Raw genomic sequence first — 21054 nt, forward strand, 5'->3', positions numbered from 1 at the left:
AAAGAAATTAGCGGAAACAGGAAACACTCGATTGCTAATGTGTTCCTTTGACCTCCTGTTGGGTTCATTTGGCTTTCTGGTTTGCTTGTTTGTTTGTTTGTGCAGATCTTTAGGATCAGGGCTCAGTGTGTGTGTTGTAATTGCCCTGCCACATCTGATGTGAGGCAGGTTCAGGTCCAGATCACCTGCTGAGTGTCAGCCCCCACAGGCCTCCTGATCCGACAGTTCACACCTCGCTCTCCACGCTGGAGAAGTGGGCCGAGCCCCGTCGGGAGCAGAGGCTTTTGGCCTTTAGGGGTAAGTGGGGCGACTGAGGAAACCTCTGGGGCTGGGGGACCGAGCGTAATCTCTGGTACTGCAGTTTGGCACTTGCCGAGGTCATGGAGGAGGGGGCCTGGGGGGCCCCCTGGGTGGACGACACCACGGAGGGAGACGACACAGAGGAGGAGGAGGTGGGCGGGTGGATAGGGTGGGATGCGGAGGGAGGAGCTGGGAGGGCAGGCAGAGGAGGTGGTAGGTTGGGGATGAGGGGAGGAGCCGGGGACGGCGGCCGTCCTCGATCCCTGTCCGCCCTCTGCGTCCGCTGCTGGATGCTGAGGTTCGATTGGCTGCCAGATTTGGACGGATTCTGCGAGCGATCGGGTTTGGAGGAGGATGAGGAGTCGTGTTTGGATTTCAGGGGTCCACCAAAGCTCTGGCAGTGGTGGTAAAGCTCCTCCTGGCTTCGCGACGTCACACGTGCCCATTTGGAGGAGTGGGAGTGTGGATGGTGTCGGGGTGATTGACAGGAGGAGCACGCCGCGTGGCCCCTCCCCTTGTCTTTCGACTTGCGTTTGCTTTTCTTCTCGTCCTGGATGTGGAGTTTGTCCACAGACCAGTATCGTCGAGGAGGTGGAGGCGTGAGAGGAGGTGGGGGCCAGTGTGATCCAGACCCCCAACCTCTTTCGCCACCTCCTCTACTGCCGCCGTCTCCGCCGCCGCTGGACCCCCACCCACTCTCCGCAGTCCCCCACCGCTCCCCCCGTTCCAGGAACAAGTCATCTCTGCTGTTGATGCTGCCGGCTTTGTCTCTGGAAGGGTAGGTGCTGAAAAACCACCCCCCCCCTCCAATCCCTCCCACTGCCCGGCCTTCATGGTCCTCCCAGTACCTCTCAAACTTTCCAAACTCTCCTGAAGAACCGTCGTCGTCCGAATAAATCCCAACTACTTTATCGCGCTCCTCATCGGACATTGTCCTTCCTTCTCCGTGCCTCTTGCTTCGCTCCGACTTCCTTCTGTCCTGATCTGAGTCGTCGTCCTCCTCCACCTCCGACTCCCATTCATGGAAGGACAGCCCCTCTTTGGAGTGGATCTCTCCCCTCTCGTTCCTCCCCAGTAACGGCCTCCTCTCTCCTTCCACCCCTACAGCGTCCCTGTCGGAGCTTTTACTCTTCCTCCTTTTAGAGGAGACCGGCAGCAGGGGCAGGAAGGCTGAGGGGATGGTGTCGGAAGATGGGTTCCCCCCTCCCCAGAACTTGACGGAGGTGGAGGGTTTACCGGGGTAGTGTTTGCTGTTCCTCCGTCTGTGATGTCGTTCCTTCCCTCTGCTGTCGTCACCATCATCTCGGTCTTTCTCGTCTTTTCTCTCGTCATCTTCGGGGATGTTCCACCCGTAACTCCGAATTGAGCTCTCGCTTTTTTTCCGAAATGACTCCCTCCTCAGGGGAGGGTACGATGTGTAGTCCGGTGTCCCCGATTTCAGCTCCTCCCTTTTTTCCATATCTCCTCCCTCTTGCTCCGACCTCTTTCTCTCTCTTTTCCGGATCTTGTCATCTTTCTTCCTCTTCTTCTTAGCCTTGCGGCGCTTTCTCTCCCTCTCTCTCTCCCTCTCCTCCCTCTTCTTCTTCTTCCGTCCTTTCTTCCTCCTCTTCCTCTCTCGCTCCCTCTCTTTGTGATGCCTCTTCTCCTCCCTCCCTACCCCTCCTCCGTCTCCTCGGTTTGTCGATCCTCTCCTCCCTCGTTCTCGGTCGCCCCATGATGCCCACCACTCCTGCAGCTGGGCCAGTTGGCTGCCCGTCCTCTCCCGCCCGTATTCTCTGTGGGGGCGTGGCTTTCGGGGAGGGATCGGCGGAGGAGGCGGGCTGCAGGGCAGCGAGCGAGATGACATGCGTCGCGACCGGATCTTCCTCCGTGACCCCAGGAGGAGGCTGGATTCCTCCGTCAGTAGATCTGAGTCGTAGTCGTCATCCGGTGTAAAATCCCGGTCGCCTGCTCGATACCTGAAACTCAGCGAGGAGTTGTAGGAGCTGTCACTGGTGCAGGAGGACGGGGAGTTGGACCGAGACAGCGAGACAGAGGATGAAGAAGAGGAGGAGGATGATGTGGAGGAGGAGGAGGAGGAGGCACTGGAGTAGGTGGAGTAGAAATGGCAGGGGGAGGAGGGCGTCGTTGGGGTGTGTGTTGGGGAGGACAGTGGGACAGGTAAAGGAGGCGGAGGAGGAGGACGCCTTCCTCTCCTACCGCCTCCGTCACCAGCGCCGTACCTCCCCCCTCCTCGTCTCCCCAGGGGCAGGATATTCTCATACAGGGGCCCCCCGGAGCCTTTTTTTCGTGCCTGAATGAGGCTCCCCCGTCGCCAGAACGGAGGCCGTCGCGGAGAGGATGGGAGCAGCGGAGGGGGTTTGGAGATGAGGTGGGCAGGGCCTGGGGGCGGGGCTTTTGGTGGCAGACGTGGCATAGCTGAGGTCTTGGACCCTCGAGGGTTGGCTTTGGGAGTCTGCTGGGGCCCCCCCGTCTGCTGCTCTGAGTCAGCACCCAGCCCCTCTGGATCAATGGGTCCGTAGTATCTCTTATACTCATCCAGACCCGCGTCGCCTCCGCCCCCTCCTCCGCCAGAGACCCCCCCCTGCAGGCTCCAGTGCTGTCCCAGGCTCTGCTGATACTGCTGCTGGGCCTGGAGCTCGGTGATGCCCCCCGCGATGCCCCCGATGCCCACTCCGCCGCCGCCGCTTCCCCCGCTCAGGACTTTTTCAGGTTTCTGCCGGTTCCAGCGATCGACCACAGCCAGTCTGCGGTCGTGGCGGGGCAGGAAGGTGGAGCAGGGCATGGGCCCCTCCAGTAGGGGGCTGTTGGAGGGGCCCAGAGCCACGGCGGAGTGGCCCGTGGCGGGTGGCGATCCAGGGAGCATGGTGGTGTAGGTCTGGCCCTGCTGCTGCTGCTGCTGCGGGTGGAGCTTGGGCTGCTGCTGCACCATGGCGATGGCGGTGGTGTTGTTGACCGTGGCGGTGACCAGGTGCTGCTGGGGGGGCGCTGGGCATGGAGGTCACGGTGTGGTACTGGGGCAAAGAACTTTTACCCCCTCCCGGTGTCGTCTCGTCTTCAAATTGGCAGCAACTGTACATGCCCTGGGTGGAGAGACCAAAGAGAGAGAAGGGAATTAGAGCGGCCGTGAGTAATGAGAATCCAGACTGAACTGGTCCAAAAGCACAGAACCAGAACCAGACAGGAACCATTTCCACCGACAGGTAGAAAAAAAACCCAACAGAACTGACAACCGTGGAAACCAGCCCCTTGTTTCTGCATACATCTACTGTGTCAAGGGATGGGAATCGAGAACCGGTTCTTTTTGAGAACCAGGTCTAAACAGACCACACCAGGTCTAAACAGACCACACCAGGTCTACACAGACCACACCAGGTCCAGACAGACCACACCAGGTCCAAACAGACCACACCAGGTCTACACAGACCACACCAGGTCTACACAGACCACACCAGGTCCAAACAGACCACACCAGGTCCAAACAGACCACACCAGGTCTAAACAGACCACACCAGGTCTACACAGACCACACCAGGTCTACACAGACCACACCAGGTCCAGACAGACCACACCAGGTCCAAACAGACCACACCAGGTCTACACAGACCACACCAGGTCCAAACAGACCACACCAGGTCTACACAGACCACACCAGGTCTACACAGACCACACCAGGTCCAAACAGTACCACACAGGTCTAAACAGACCACACCAGGTCTACACAGACCACACCAGTCCAAACAGACCACACCAGGTCCAAACAGACCACACCAGGTCTACACAGACCACACCAGGTCTACACAGACCACACCAGGTCCAGACCGACCACACCAGGTCTACACAGACCACACCAGGTCTACACAGACCACACCAGGTCCAGACAGACCACACCAGGTCTACACAGACCACACCAGGTCTACACAGACCACACCAGGTCCAGACAGACCACACCAGGTCTAAACAGACCACACCAGGTCTACACAGACCACACCAGGTCCAAACAGACCACACCAGGTCTACACAGACCACACCAGGTCCAAACAGACCACACCAGGTCTAAACAGACCACACCAGGTCTACACAGACCACACCAGGTCTACACAGACCACACCAGGTCTACACAGACCACACCAGGTCCAAACAGACCACACCAGGTCTACACAGACCACACCAGGTCCAAACAGACCACACCAGGTCTACACAGACCACACCAGGTCCAAACAGACCACACCAGGTCCAAACAGACCACACCAGGTCTACACAGACCACACCAGGTCTACACAGACCACACCAGGTCCAGACAGACCACACCAGGTCTACACAGACCACACCAGGTCTACACAGACCACACCAGGTCCAGACAGACCACACCAGGTCTACACAGACCACACCAGGTCTACACAGACCACACCAGGTCCAGACAGACCACACCAGGTCTAAACAGACCACACCAGGTCTACACAGACCACACCAGGTCCAAACAGACCACACCAGGTCTAAACAGACCACACCAGGTCTACACAGACCACACCAGGTCCAGACAGACCACACCAGGTCCAAACAGACCACACCAGGTCTACACAGACCACACCAGGTCTACACAGACCACACCAGGTCCAAACAGACCACACCAGGTCTACACAGACCACACCAGGTCCAGACAGACCACACCAGGTCTACACAGACCACACCAGGTCTACACAGACCACACCAGGTCCAGACAGACCACACCAGGTCTAAACAGACCACACCAGGTCTAAACAGACCACACCAGGTCCAAACAGACCACCACCAGGTCTACACAGACCACAACCAGGTCCAGACAGACCACACCAGGTCCAAACAGACCACACCAGGTCTACACAGACCACACCAGGTCTACACAGACCACACCAGGTCCAGACAGACCACACCAGGTCTACACAGACCACACCAGGTCTACACAGACCACACCAGGTCCAGACAGACCACACCAGGTCTAAACAGACCACACCAGGTCTACACAGACCACACCAGGTCCAAACAGACCACACCAGGTCTACACAGACCACACCAGGTCCAGACAGACCACACCAGGTCCAAACAGACCACACCAGGTCTACACAGACCACACCAGGTCTACACAGACCACACCAGGTCCAGACAGACCACACCAGGTCTAAACAGACCACACCAGGTCTACACAGACCACACCAGGTCCAAACAGACCACACCAGGTCTAAACAGACCACACCAGGTCTACACAGACCACACCAGGTCTACACAGACCACACCAGGTCCAAACAGACCACACCAGGTCTAAACAGACCACACCAGGTCCAAACAGACCACACCAGGTCTACACAGACCACACCAGGTCTACACAGACCACACCAGGTCCAGACAGACCACACCAGGTCCAGACAGACCACACCAGGTCTAAACAGACCACACCAGGTCTACACAGACCACACCAGGTCCAAACAGACCACAGCAGGTCCAGTTGAACTCCGTCAGATCTTCCATTTCTTCTAAAGGTGGAATCCCTCCAGTCTGTTCAAACATTCGTCCACATGTGATTCATCTGATTCTCTACTCAGCGGTGCTTGTGAATCTAGTGTCAGAGTGAACACCAGGCCGTCATCTGGGTCCAGTTCTGGTTCCGGTGAGGGACACAAACGTCGTACCCCCTCAGATACAAGTTTCTGAAGGTAGAGGAAAGGAAATGAGGAGCACAACAACAGGAGACGAGCAGAGTGGAACCGGTTCCACGTAGTGGAAATGCAGCAATAGAGGAATTAGTAAAGAGTCTGGAGTTTCACTGTCACTGCCCCCCCCACCCCGAACTGGGCCCAGCATCATCTGTTCTTCTTATTAGTTCATACTGTGTATGTTCTATTTTCTGTGCAGATGGAAACAGAACAGACAGTTCATGCAGACACACCTGTTTGGACTCTTTTATTCCCTCAGCCAATGAGAATCGATAAGAGAATCAGATCAATCAGCAAAATCGATAATGGAATTGGAATTGTTAAATTCTTATGGATTCCCATCCCTAACAGCGCTATGCCAAAAAGTGCAGATCAGAGCAGGTCCAGCCTCTGAAACACACGAACGTTTCAGCTCAGAAAACTCCACAGTGTTGGACTGAACAGAACGGTGTTAACATGAGGAACATCTGGAAACATGTGGTGACAGACGTTTAAGAGGAAAAACCACAGTGGACAGTGGAACTGAGCTGCTCATTATCCACCAGAACAAACTGAACTGAAACGGGGCTGAAGCAGAAGATGAAGCAGAGCCCAACACTCGCTCTGTACATGTTTGACCCTGTTGCCATGGAAACCCTTTATGTGTTTGGACATGAAGACACGATCCGACCGTTTGCACCAAATAATGATCTGAGTGGACTGTTCCTCAAAGCCTGTTTCAGCAGTTTCTAGCGTCGGTCTGGTGCACGGGTCACCAGCCTGTTCTCTACTGTCAGCTACTTTTATCTACACTGTAAAAAAAAATCTGTAATTTAACAGAATTTTCACTGTTTATTTGACAGATTTTTCCTGTATTTTTCAGATACAGGAAAATATCAATGAAATGACACAAACAGACTGATTTCACATGTCAAATGTAAAATAACAGGAAAAGACTGTAACTGTGAATAACCAAAAAATTTACATTTTTTAAAATAAATTTTTTCTTTTTCCACAGAAAAATACAGTTAAAATACATTTGCAAATGTATCATAATTTCACAAATATTTCTTTTCTATTTATGAGATTAAACTGTTAATTTAAAGTTTAATTCTGTAAAAATAAATAAATAAATAAATAAAACCTGATAAAATTACTGACAATTAACTGTAACAGAAGTATTAGTTCTGTCAGTTTAACCAGACTTGTTTGTTAATTGACAAATATCTTGTGAAACCTCCTGTAATTACACAACAAAAATGTTGATTAAATGTATTTTTGTGAATGTATAACATGTATAAGCACTGATAAACTGTCCAAATACAGTTTTTATCAGTGGATTGGACAACTGAGTCTCACTGAAAATTATTTATATATATATTTATAGGGAATTGGATTGTTTTAATACATGAAAATATTCTTTATCAAACATTAAACAGTCAAAAAAAATAGGCAAAATCTCATGTAAAGTTAGGGCAAAAAACTGTATTTGAATTACGGAAAATTACTGTATTTTTATGAGATGGTTATTTTCCGTTATTTTACAGTATTTTTTTTTTGGTGCCTCAGCTTTCGTTTTTTTTACAAGTTTTTTTTTACAGTGTACTCTAATTTAGAAACATTTATTTACACAGCTAATTTTCATACAGACACATGTTTTTGCATAATGTGTTTGTAACATTGTGTTCTTTATTATGCCAGGATGCTTTCAGCCACATCCACGTTCCCAGACTGTACGGATGGTTTAAGCCACGCCCACGTTCCCAGACTGAATGGATGCTTAAGCCACGCCCACGTTCCCAGACTGTGCGGATGCTTAAGCCACGCCCACGTTCCCAGACTGTATGGATGCTCTAGGCCACGCCCACGTACCCAGACTCTACGGAAGCTTTATACCACGCCCACGTAACCAGAATGGACAGATGCTTTAAGCCCCACCCACACTCATAATCGCTCGTTAGGGGTGGAGTCTGAATGAAAACACACTCTCTTATTGTTGTTGATGATGAAGCGGTCTGAGATGGACCCTGTGTTCAGGACTAAATATGTGCTGTTTTTAATGGCTGTGGTTGGTGTCAGATGAATGGGTCCTGGTCCAGGTCCAGGTCCTGGTCCTGGTCCTGGTCCTGGTCCAGGTCCAAGTCCAGGTCCAAGTCCAGGTCCAGGTCCAGGGTGGACTTACAGCCTGTCTGTTGATGGGACTTCATTGGAACAGTGGTGTAAATCAGATGGGCTCCGTTCTTCCTCACTCCTGGATGTGATTCATAATCTGAGTGGATATCTGTCCCATCTTAATGATCGAATGTGTGGGCTCTCCTGTAAATCTGCCCCCCACCCCCCCGAGGGAGGGGCTGTAATAATGGCTGTGGTGGACACATGAATCATCCATCCCAGTGTTATCACCGCCTGTAGAGGCAGCACACTGTGAAATTAAAGCTGGAGATACACCAAAGGGGGGTGGGGGGGGTACACTCTCAAGTCAGTCCAGGGGTTGTGTGTGTGTGTGCGTGTGTGTGTGTATGTGTGTGTGTGTGGGGAGGGGGGTCTAAGCTGAGCTGATGTTTTCATTCAGAAAGACGAACACTACAGATAAGACCTGAAGGTGCTCATGTGAGGAAATATACACAGGACTGTGGGGGGGTGGGGGGGTGGGTAGTGACTAAAGTACAGACATCCATACTGAGTCTGCAGTGGTACCTGACTGAGTCTGCAGTGGTACCTGACTGAGTCTGCAGTGGTACCTGACTGAGTCTACTGTGGTACCTGACTGAGTCTGCAGTGGTACCTGACTGAGTCTGCAGTGGTACCTGACTGAGTCTGCAGTGGTACCTGACTGAGTCTACTGTGGTACCTGACTGAGTCTGCAGTGGTACCTGACTGAGTCTGCAGTGGTACCTGACTGAGTCTACTGTGGAACCTGACTGAGTCTGCAGTGGTACCTTACTGAGTCTACTGTGGTACCTGACTGAGTCTGCAGTGGTACCTTACTGAGTCTACTGTGGTACCTGACTGAGTCTGCAGTGGTACCTGACTGAGTCTACTGTGGTACCTGACTGAGTCTACTGTGGTACCTGACTGAGTCTGCAGTGGTACCTGACTGAGTCTACTGTGGTACCTGACTGAGTCTACTGTGGTACCTGACTGAGTCTGCAGTGGTACCTGACTGAGTCTACTGTGGTACCTGACTGAGTCTACTGTGGTACCTGACTGAGTCTGCAGTGGTACCTGACTGAGTCTGCAGTGGTACCTGACTGAGTCTACTGTGGTACCTGACTGAGTCTGCAGTGGTACCTGACTGAGTCTACTGTGGTACCTGACTGAGTCTGCAGTGGTACCTGACTGAGTCTACTGTGGTACCTGACTGAGTCTACTGTGGTACCTGACTGAGTCTGCAGTGGTACCTGACTGAGTCTACTGTGGTACCTGACTGAGTCTACTGTGGTACCTGACTGAGTCTGCAGTGGTACCTGACTGAGTCTACTGTGGTACCTGACTGAGTCTACTGTGGTACCTGACTGAGTCTGCAGTGGTACCTGACTGAGTCTGCAGTGGTACCTGACTGAGTCTACTGTGGTACCTGACTGAGTCTGCAGTGGTACCTGACTGAGTCTACTGTGGTACCTGACTGAGTCTACTGTGGTATCTACTGTGGTACCTGTATGAGTCTGCAGTGGTACCTGACTGAGTCTACTGTGGTACCTGACTGAGTCTACTGTGGTACCTGACTGAGTCTGCAGTGGTACCTGACTGAGGCTACTGTGGTACCTGACTGAGTCTGCAGTGGTACCTGACTGAGTCTACTGTGGTACCTGACTGAGTCTGCAGTGGTACCTGACTGAGTCTGCAGTGGTACCTGACTGAGTCTACTGTGGAACCTGACTGAGTCTGCAGTGGTACCTTACTGAGTCTACTGTGGTACCTGACTGAGTCTGCAGTGGTACCTTACTGAGTCTACTGTGGTACCTGACTGAGTCTACTGTGGTACCTGACTGAGTCTGCAGTGGTACCTGACTGAGTCTACTGTGGTACCTGACTGAGTCTACTGTGGTACCTGACTGAGTCTGCAGTGGTACCTGACTGAGTCTACTGTGGTACCTGACTGAGTCTACTGTGGTACCTGACTGAGTCTGCAGTGGTACCTGACTGAGTCTACTGTGGTACCTGACTGAGTCTACTGTGGTACCTGACTGAGTCTACTGTGGTACCTGACTGAGTCTGCAGTGGTACCTGACTGAGTCTACTGTGGTACCTGACTGAGTCTACTGTGGTATCTACTGTGGTACCTGTATGAGTCTGCAGTGGTACCTGACTGAGTCTACTGTGGTACCTGACTGAGTCTACTGTGGTACCTGACTGAGTCTGCAGTGGTACCTGACTGAGGCTACTGTGGTACCTGACTGAGTCTGCAGTGGTACCTGACTGAGTCTACTGTGGTACCTGACTGAGTCTGCAGTGGTACCTGACTGAGTCTGCAGTGGTACCTGACTGAGTCTACTGTGGAACCTGACTGAGTCTGCAGTGGTACCTTACTGAGTCTACTGTGGTACCTGACTGAGTCTGCAGTGGTACCTTACTGAGTCTACTGTGGTACCTGACTGAGTCTACTGTGGTACCTGACTGAGTCTGCAGTGGTACCTGACTGAGTCTACTGTGGTACCTGACTGAGTCTGCAGTGGTACCTGACTGAGTCTACTGTGGTACCTGACTGAGTCTACTGTGGTACCTGACTGAGTCTGCAGTGGTACCTGACTGAGTCTACTGTGGTACCTGACTGAGTCTGCAGTGGTACCTGACTGAGTCTACTGTGGTACCTGACTGAGTCTGCAGTGGTACCTGACTGAGTCTACTGTGGTACCTGACTGAGTCTACTGTGGTACCTGACTGAGTCTACTGTGGTACCTGACTGAGTCTGCAGTGGTACCTGACTGAGTCTACTGTGGTACCTGACTGAGTCTGCAGTGGTACCTGACTGAGTCTACTGTGGTACCTGACTGAGTCTACTGTGGTACCTGACTGAGTCTACTGTGGTACCTGACTGAGTCTGCAGTGGTACCTGACTGAGTCTACTGTGGTACTGTCTACTTTGATACAGAAGTACCAACACAAACCAAAGCAGCCGTGGCAGCACACCTGCAGGTCCAGCCCAGAGCTGCAGCATTCACATGGCATGGACAGCAGCCTGACCTGGAGGATCTGTGGGACCCAAGTCCAGTCCTGACCTGGAGGATCTGTGGGACCCAAGTCCAGTCCTGACCTGGAGGATCTGTGGGACCCCAGTCCAGTCCTGACCTGGAGGATCTGTGGGACCCAAGTCCAGTCCTGACCTGGAGGATCTGTGGGACCCCAGTCCAGTCCTGACCTGGAGGATCTGTGGGACCCCAGTCCAGTCCTGACCTGGAGGATCTGTGGGACCCAAGTCCAGTCCTGACCTGGAGGATCTGTGGGACCCCAGTCCAGTCCTGACCTGGAGGATCTGTGGGACCCCAGTCCAGTCCTGACCTGGAGGATCTGTGGGACCCCAGTCCAGTCCTGACCTGGAGGATCTGTGGGACCCCAGTCCAGTCCTGGCTGATATTTGACCTTGCAGGCATGGATGGGGTGTGGCTGGAGCATGGATGGGGCGTGGCTGGAAGCCCCTCCCAGAGCAGTGGGAGGAAGAGCCACAGTTCAGACAAATGAGGGCTGTTGTCTGAGGTGGTACAGAGGAATGACCTGGAGCCACAGACAGAAGGTCCTGGGTTCCATTCCAACACCACTCCATGGTGGTGGGACCTTTAGTCCATGGGGGTGGGACCTTTAGTCCATGGGGGTGGGACCTTTCTGTGTGGAGTTTGCATGTTCTCCCCGTATCTGGCTCCTCCCACCATCCAAACACATGCTCTGATAGGTTCATGGGTTCATCTAAATCCCCCATAGGTGTGAATGTGACAGTGTGTTTGTCTCTGTATGTTCAGTCTGGGATGAACTGGTCACATGTCCAGGGTGAACCCCACCTTCACCCCTGTGTAGCTGGGATAGGCTCCGCCCCCGTGACCCTAGTGATGATGAAGCGGGTTCAGAAAATGAATGAACGAATGAATGAATGTCTGGGAGCTACTAGTGGTTAACGATGCTGGTGGTGTTCAAATGTTCAAATGTCCGTAAACACCTGCAGTAAATGTGACTGTATCCCTGTGCTGAAAAGGAAAGTCAGTGTCATGGTGAGAACATCTGAGCTGAGCACCAAGGACTGAAGTATGACAAACAAACATTCAGTCCTTACACACAAATATTTCTTGTCTTGGTCAGTCATAAAATCTCACTGCAAATAAAAGATACCAGTGGAAAACACAGATGAAGAGCCACACTCAGCTGTTTTCCATCAGTCAGTGGACACATTCAGACACATTCAACATTTCACATGGATGAAAATTCTGTCAGAAGAAACGTTCAGACCCACAGTTCTGTCCTGTTAACAACCAAAGCACCGGACCTTTGACTTTCAGGTCCAGTTCTAGAACAGAAAACTATACAACCTTCAGGATTCATGTGTCCATTTTATCCAGAACTCATTCTACATATGGTATCTGTGCCAGTATTAGTCCAACTGGATCACTTTGTGCAGGAGGTGGAAGCGCACACACTGAGCTGTGGTGTTGTTTCAAGATTTGATCTAAATGTTGGAGAACTGTGAAGAACAAACCTTTACTGAGGTCATGATCATGAATGTCATACAGGTGTTTACAGTTTACACCATACCATACTGTACTCTAGTATATGTATATACCATACTGTACTCTAGTATATGTTTATACCATACTGTACTCTAGTATATGTTTATACCATACTGTACTCTAGTATATGTTTATACCATACTTTACTCTAGTATGTGTTTATACCATACTGTACTCTAGTATATGTTTATACCATACTGTACTCTAGTATATGTATATAACATACTGTACTCTAGTATATGTTTATACCATACTGTACTCTAGTATGTGTTTATACCATACTGTACTCTAGTATATGTTTATACCATACTGTACTCTAGTATGTGTTTATACCATACTGTACTCTAGTATATGTTTATACCATACTATACTCTAGTATGTGTTTATACCATACTGTACTCTAGTATATGTTTATACCATACTTTACTCTAGTATATGTTTATACCATACTGTACTCTAGTATATGTTTATACCATACTGTGCTCTAGTATGTGTTTATACCATACTGTACTCTAGTATGTGTTTATACCATACTTTACTCTAGTATATGTTTATACCATACTGTACTCTAGTATGTCTTTATACCATACTGTACTCTAGTATATGTTTATACCATACTGTACTCTAGTATGTGTTTATACCATACTGTACTCTAGTATATGTTTATACCATACTATACTCTAGTATGTGTTTATACCATACTGTACTCTAGTATATGTTTATACCATACTTTACTCTAGTATATGTTTATACCATACTGTACTCTAGTATATGTTTATACCATACTGTGCTCTAGTATGTGTTTATACCATACTGTACTCTAGTATGTGTTTATACCATACTTTACTCTAGTATATGTTTATACCATACTGTACTCTAGTATATGTTTATACCATACTGTACTCTAGTATGTTTATACCATACTTTACTCTAGTATATGTTTATACCATACTGTACTCTAGTATGTCTTCATACCATACTGTACTCTAGTATATGTTTATACCATACTGTACTCTAGTATATGTTTATACCATACTGTACTCTAGTATGTGTTTATACCATACTGTACTCTAGTATATGTTTATACCATACTGTACTCTAGTATGTGTTTATACCATACTGTACTCTAGTATGTTTATACCATACTGTACTCTAGTATGTGTTTATACCATACTGTACTCTAGTATATGTTTGTACCATACTGTACTCTAGTATGTTTATACCATACTGTACTCTAGTATATGTTTATACCATACTGTACTCTAGTATATGTTTATACCATACTGTACTCTAGTATATGTTTATACCATACTTTACTCTAGTATGTGTTTATACCATACTGTACTCTAGTATATGTTTATACCATACTGTACTCTAGTATATGTATATAACATACTGTACTCTAGTATATGTTTATACCATACTTTACTCTAGTATATGTTTATACCATACTGTACTCTAGTATGTCTTTATACCATACTGTACTCTAGTATATGTTTATACCATACTGTACTCTAGTATGTGTTTATACCATACTGTACTCTAGTATATGTTTATACCATACTATACTCTAGTATGTGTTTATACCATACTTTACTCTAGTATGTGTTTATACCATACTGTACTCTAGTATATGTTTATACCATACTTTACTCTAGTATATGTTTATACCATACTGTACTCTAGTATATGTTTATACCATACTGTGCTCTAGTATGTGTTTATACCATACTGTACTCTAGTATGTGTTTATACCATACTTTACTCTAGTATATGTTTATACCATACTGTACTCTAGTATGTGTTTATACCATACTGTACTCTAGTATATGTTTATACCATACTGTACTCTAGTATGTTTATACCATACTTTACTCTAGTATATGTTTATACCATACTGTACTCTAGTATGTCTTCATACCATACTGTACTCTAGTATATGTTTATACCATACTGTACTCTAGTATATGTTTATACCATACTGTACTCTAGTATGTGTTTATACCATACTGTACTCTAGTATATGTTTATACCATACTGTACTCTAGTATGTGTTTATACCATACTGTACTCTAGTATGTTTATACCATACTGTACTCTAGTATGTGTTTATACCATACTGTACTCTAGTATGTTTGTACCATACTGTACTCTAGTATGTTTATACCATACTGTACTCTAGTATATGTTTATACCATACTGTACTCTAGTATATGTTTATACCATACTTTACTCTAGTATATGTTTATACCATACTGTACTCTAGTATATGTTTATACCATACTTTACTCTAGTATATGTTTATACCATACTGTACTCTAGTATGTTTATACCATACTGTACTCTAGTATATGTTTATACCATACTGTACTCTAGTATGTGTTTATACCATACTGTACTCTAGTATATGTTTATACCATACTTTACTCTAGTATGTGTTTATACCATACTGTACTCTAGTATATGTATATACCATACTGTACTCTAGTATATGTTTATACCATACTGTACTCTAGTATATGTTTATACCATACTGTACTCTAGTATGTTTATACCATACTGTACTCTAGTATGTGTTTATACCATACTGTACTCTAGTATGTGTTTATACCATACTGTACTCTAGTATATGTTTATACCATACTTTACTCTAGTATATGTTTATACCATACTGTACTCTAGTATGTTTATACCATACTGTACTCTAGTATATGTTTATGCCATACTGTACTCTAGTATATGTTTATACCATACTGTACTCTAGTATATGTTTATACCATACTGTACTCTAGTATGTTTATACCATACTGTACTCTAGTATATGTTTATACCATACTGTACTCTAGTATATGTTTATACCATACTTTACTCTAGTATGTGTTTATACCATACTGTACTCTAGTATGTGTTTATACCATACTGTACTCTAGTATGTGTTTACACCATACTGTACTCTAGTATGTGTTTATACCATACTGTACTCTAGTATATGTTTATACCATACTGTACTCTAGTATGTGTTTATACCATACTGTACTCTAGTATATGTTTATACCATACTGTACTCTAGTATGTGTTTATACCATACTGTACTCTAGTATATGTTTATACCATACTGTACTCTAGTATGTGTTTATACCATACTGTACTCTAGTATATGTTTATACCATACTGTACTCTAGTATGTGTTTATACCATACTGTACTCTAGTATATGTTTATACCATACTGTACTCTAGTATATGTTTATACCATACTGTACTCTAGTATGTGTTTATACCATACTGTACTCTAGTATATGTTTATACCATACTGTACTCTAGTATATGATTATACCATACTTTACTCTAGTATGTGTTTATACCATACTGTACTCTAGTATATGTTTACACCATACTGTACTCTAGTATGTGTTTATACCATACTGTACTCTAGTATATGTTTACACCATACTGTACTCTAGTATGTGTTTATACCATACTGTACTCTAGTATATGTTTATACCATACTGTACTCTAGTATGTGTTTATACCATACTGTACTCTAGTATATGTTTATACCATACTTTACTCTAGTATGTGTTTATACCATACTGTACTCTAGTATATGTTTATACCATACTGTACTCTAGTATGTGTTTATACCATACTGTACTCTAGTATATGTTTATACCATACTGTACTCTAGTATGTGTTTATACCATACTGTACTCTAGTATATGTTTATACCATACTGTACTCTAGTATGTTTATACCATACTGTACTCTAGTATATGTTTATACCATACTTTACTCTAGTATATGTTTATACCATACTTTACTCTAGTATATGTTTATACCATACTGTACTCTAGTATGTTTATACCATACTTTACTCTAGTATGTGTTTACACCATACTGTACTCTAGTATATGTTTACACCATACTGTACTCTAGTATGTGTTTATACCATACTGTACTCTAGTATATGTTTATACCATACTGTACTCTAGTATGTGTTTATACCATACTGTACTCTAGTATATGTTTATACCATACTGTACTCTAGTATGTGTTTATACCATACTGTACTCTAGTATGTGTTTATGCCATACTGTACTCTAGTATGTGTTTATACCATACTGTACTCTAGTATATGTTTATACCATACTTTACTCTAGTATATGTTTATACCATACTGTACTCTAGTATGTGTTTATACCATACTGTACTCTAGTATATGTTTATACCATACTGTACTCTAGTATGTGTTTATACCATACTGTACTCTAGTATATGTTTATACCATACTGTACTCTAGTATATGTTTATACCATACTGTACTCTAGTATGTGTTTATGCCATACTGTACTCTAGTATGTTTATACCAAACTATACTCTAGTATATGTTTATACCATACTCTACTCTAGTATATGTTTATACCATACTGTACTCTAGTATATGTTTATACCATACTTTACTCTAGTATATGTTTATACCATACTGTACTCTAGTATGTTTATACCATACTTTACTCTAGTATATGTTTATACCATACTGTACTCTAGTATATGTTTATACCATACTTTACTCTAGTATATGTTAATACCATACTGTACTCTAGTATATGTTTATACCATTCTGTACTCTAGTATATATGTTTATACCATACTGTACTCTTCTATATGTTTATACCATACTGTACTCTAGTATATATTTATACAATACTGTACTCTAGTATATGTTTATACCATACTGTACTCTACTTTATGTTTATACCATACTTTACTCTAGTATATGTATATACCATACTATACTCTAGTATATGTTTATACCATACTGTACTCTAGAATATGTTTATAACATACTTTACTCTAGTATATGTTTATACCATACTTTACTCTAGAATATGTTTATACCATACTGTACTCTAGAATATGTTTATAACATACTTTACTCTAGTATATGTTTATACCATACTTTACTCTAGAATATGTTTATACCATACTGTACTCTAGAATATGTTTATACCATACTTTACTCTAGTATATGTATATACCATACTATACTCTAGTATATGTTTATACCATACTGTACTCTAGAATATGTTTATAACATACTTTACTCTAGTATATGTTTATACCATACTTTACTCTAGAATATGTTTATACCATACTGTACTCTAGTATATGTTTATAACATACTTTACTCTAGTATATGTTTATACCATACTTTACTCTTGAAAATGTTTGTCATCCTTTACTCTAGAATATGTTTATACCATACTGTACTCTAGAATATGTTTATAACATACTTTACTCTAGTATATGTTTATACCATACTTTACTCTAGAATATGTTTATACCATACTGTACTCTAGAATATGTTTATAACATACTTTACTCTAGTATATGTTTATACCATACTTTACTCTTGAAAATGTTTGTCATCCTTTACTCTAGAATATGTTTATACCATACTGTACTCTAGAATATGTTTATACCATACTGTACTCTAGAATATGTTTATAACATATTTTACTCTAGTATATGTTTATACCATACTTTACTCTTGAAAATGTTTGTCATCCTTTACTCTAGTATATGTTTATACCATACTGTACTCTAGTATGTGTTTATACCATACTGTACTCTAGTATGTGTTTATACCATACTGTACTCTAGTATATGTTTATACCATACTTTACTCTAGTATATGTTTATACCATACTGTACTCTAGTATATGTTTATACCATACTGTACTCTAGAATATGTTTATACCATACTTTACTCTAGTATATGTATATACCATACTATACTCTAGTATATGTTTATACCATACTGTACTCTAGAATATGTTTATAACATACTTTACTCTAGTATATGTTTATACCATACTTTACTCTAGAATATGTTTATACCATACTGTACTCTAGAATATGTTTATAACATACTTTACTCTAGTATATGTTTATACCATACTTTACTCTTGAAAATGTTTGTCATCCTTTACTCTAGAATATGTTTATACCATACTGTACTCTAGAATATGTTTATACCATACTTTACTCTAGTATATGTATATACCATACTATACTCTAGTATATGTTTATACCATACTGTACTCTAGAATATGTTTATAACATACTTTACTCTAGTATATGTTTATACCATACTTTACTCTAGAATATGTTTATACCATACTGTACTCTAGTATATGTTTATAACATACTTTACTCTAGTATATGTTTATACCATACTTTACTCTTGAAAATGTTTGTCATCCTTTACTCTAGAATATGTTTATACCATACTGTACTCTAGAATATGTTTATAACATACTTTACTCTAGTATATGTTTATACCATACTTTACTCTAGAATATGTTTATACCATACTGTACTCTAGAATATGTTTATAACATACTTTACTCTAGTATATGTTTATACCATACTTTACTCTTGAAAATGTTTGTCATCCTTTACTCTAGAATATGTTTATACCATACTGTACTCTAGAATATGTTTATACCATACTGTACTCTAGAATATGTTTATAACATATTTTACTCTAGTATATGTTTATACCATACTTTACTCTTGAAAATGTTTGTCATCCTTTACTCTAGTATATGTTTATACCATACTGTACTCTAGTATGTGTTTATACCATACTGTACTCTAGTATGTGTTTATACCATACTGTACTCTAGTATATGTTTATACCATACTTTACTCTAGTATATGTTTATACCATACTGTACTCTAGTATATGTTTATACCATACTTTACTCTAGTATATGTATATACCATACTATACTCTAGTATATGTTTATACCATACTGTACTCTAGAATATGTTTATACCATACTTTACTCTAGTATATGTATATACCATACTATACTCTAGTATATGTTTATACCATACTGTACTCTAGAATATGTTTATAACATACTTTACTCTAGTATATGTTTATACCATACTTTACTCTAGAATATGTTTATACCATACTGTACTCTAGAATATGTTTATAACATACTTTACTCTAGTATATGTTTATACCATACTTTACTCTTGAAAATGTTTGTCATCCTTTACTCTAGAATATGTTTATACCATACTGTACTCTAGAATATGTTTATAACATATTTTACTCTAGTATATGTTTATACCATACTTTACTCTTGAAAATGTTTGTCATCCTTTACTCTAGTATATGTTTATACCATACTTTACTCTAGTATGTGTTTATACCATACTGTACTCTAGTATATGTTTATACCATACTGTACTCTAGTATGTGTTTATACCATACTGTACTCTAGTATATGTTTATACCATACTTTACTCTAGTATATGTTTATACCATACTGTACTCTAGTATATGTTTATACCATACTTTACTCTAGTATATGTTTATACCATACTTTACTCTAGAATATGTTTATACCATACTTTACTCTAGTATGTGTTTATACCATACTTAACTGTAGTATATGTTTATACCATACTTTACTCTAGTATTTGTTTATACCATACTTAACTGTAGTATATGTTTATACCATACTTTACTCTAGTATATGTTTATACCATACTTTACTCTAGTATATGTTTATACCATACTTTACTCTAGTATATGTTTATTCCATACTTTACTCTAGTATATGTTTATACCATACTTTACTCTAGTATATGTTTATACCATACTTTACTCTAGTATATGTTTATTCCATACTTTACTCTAGTATATCTGTAGACACAATAAGGATAGGTGCATTATTTTCAAACTAAATGATTTGGCATACAGTTAGTTTTTAGTTTGTGCTTTATATGTTCAATTATCTTAAAAAAAAATGAGGATTTAATGAGTTTTTGCATCAAATGGTAAAATTACAGATTTTCCGTTCAGCCATTTTGTCTGTTTTACTGTAGGTCAATAAAACTGTTGATATGTCCCAGTGAGTCCCAGTTTTTTTACTGTTACCAGTTACATTTGTAATCTAGACATCCCAAGGAATCCAATGATACCACATTTATAGGATTGTGTGTGTGGGGGGGTGCATGAGGGACCATCCTTGCCCATGGCCTAATATAACCTCCAGTGTCTAACCACACCCACCCTGCTCAGTGCCAGTAGGAAGTCCATTCCGCCGCTCCTCTTCATGCAGTGCCGTAGTTTCCAGTAGACCAAGTGTTCCCATGCAAACACCAGCAGACTCAGGCCCATGGCCACCAGCAGCATGTAGAAGACCCCTGCCATGTTGTCGATGTCCAGCTTACTGCTCATCACCTGGGCGGGGGGGGGGGGGGAGTACAGTGAACACATAGAAAAGGAACCGACAACAGAACACCAGATCCAGAAGGTCCCAGGGCCCATCAGGACCACATCAGACCA

The 21054-nt window shown here is 43.3% G+C and overlaps 1 protein-coding gene across 1 annotated transcript in view; it reads right to left on the bottom strand.

Moving 5' to 3' along the window:
* Positions 1–226: 226 nt before the first annotated feature.
* The window catches only part of LOC115416893 (uncharacterized), a 39495-nt gene continuing 18667 nt past the window's right edge, over positions 227–21054 (bottom strand). The window contains 3 exon segments of the mRNA XM_030130766.1: positions 227–3286; positions 3288–3383; positions 20779–20949. Of these exon segments, the coding sequence (XP_029986626.1) occupies positions 227–3286; positions 3288–3383; positions 20779–20949 (3327 nt within the window).

This window comes from Sphaeramia orbicularis, unplaced genomic scaffold (assembly GCF_902148855.1).
Source record: "Sphaeramia orbicularis unplaced genomic scaffold, fSphaOr1.1, whole genome shotgun sequence".
In the NCBI taxonomy this organism is placed as follows: domain Eukaryota; kingdom Metazoa; phylum Chordata; class Actinopteri; order Kurtiformes; family Apogonidae; genus Sphaeramia; species Sphaeramia orbicularis.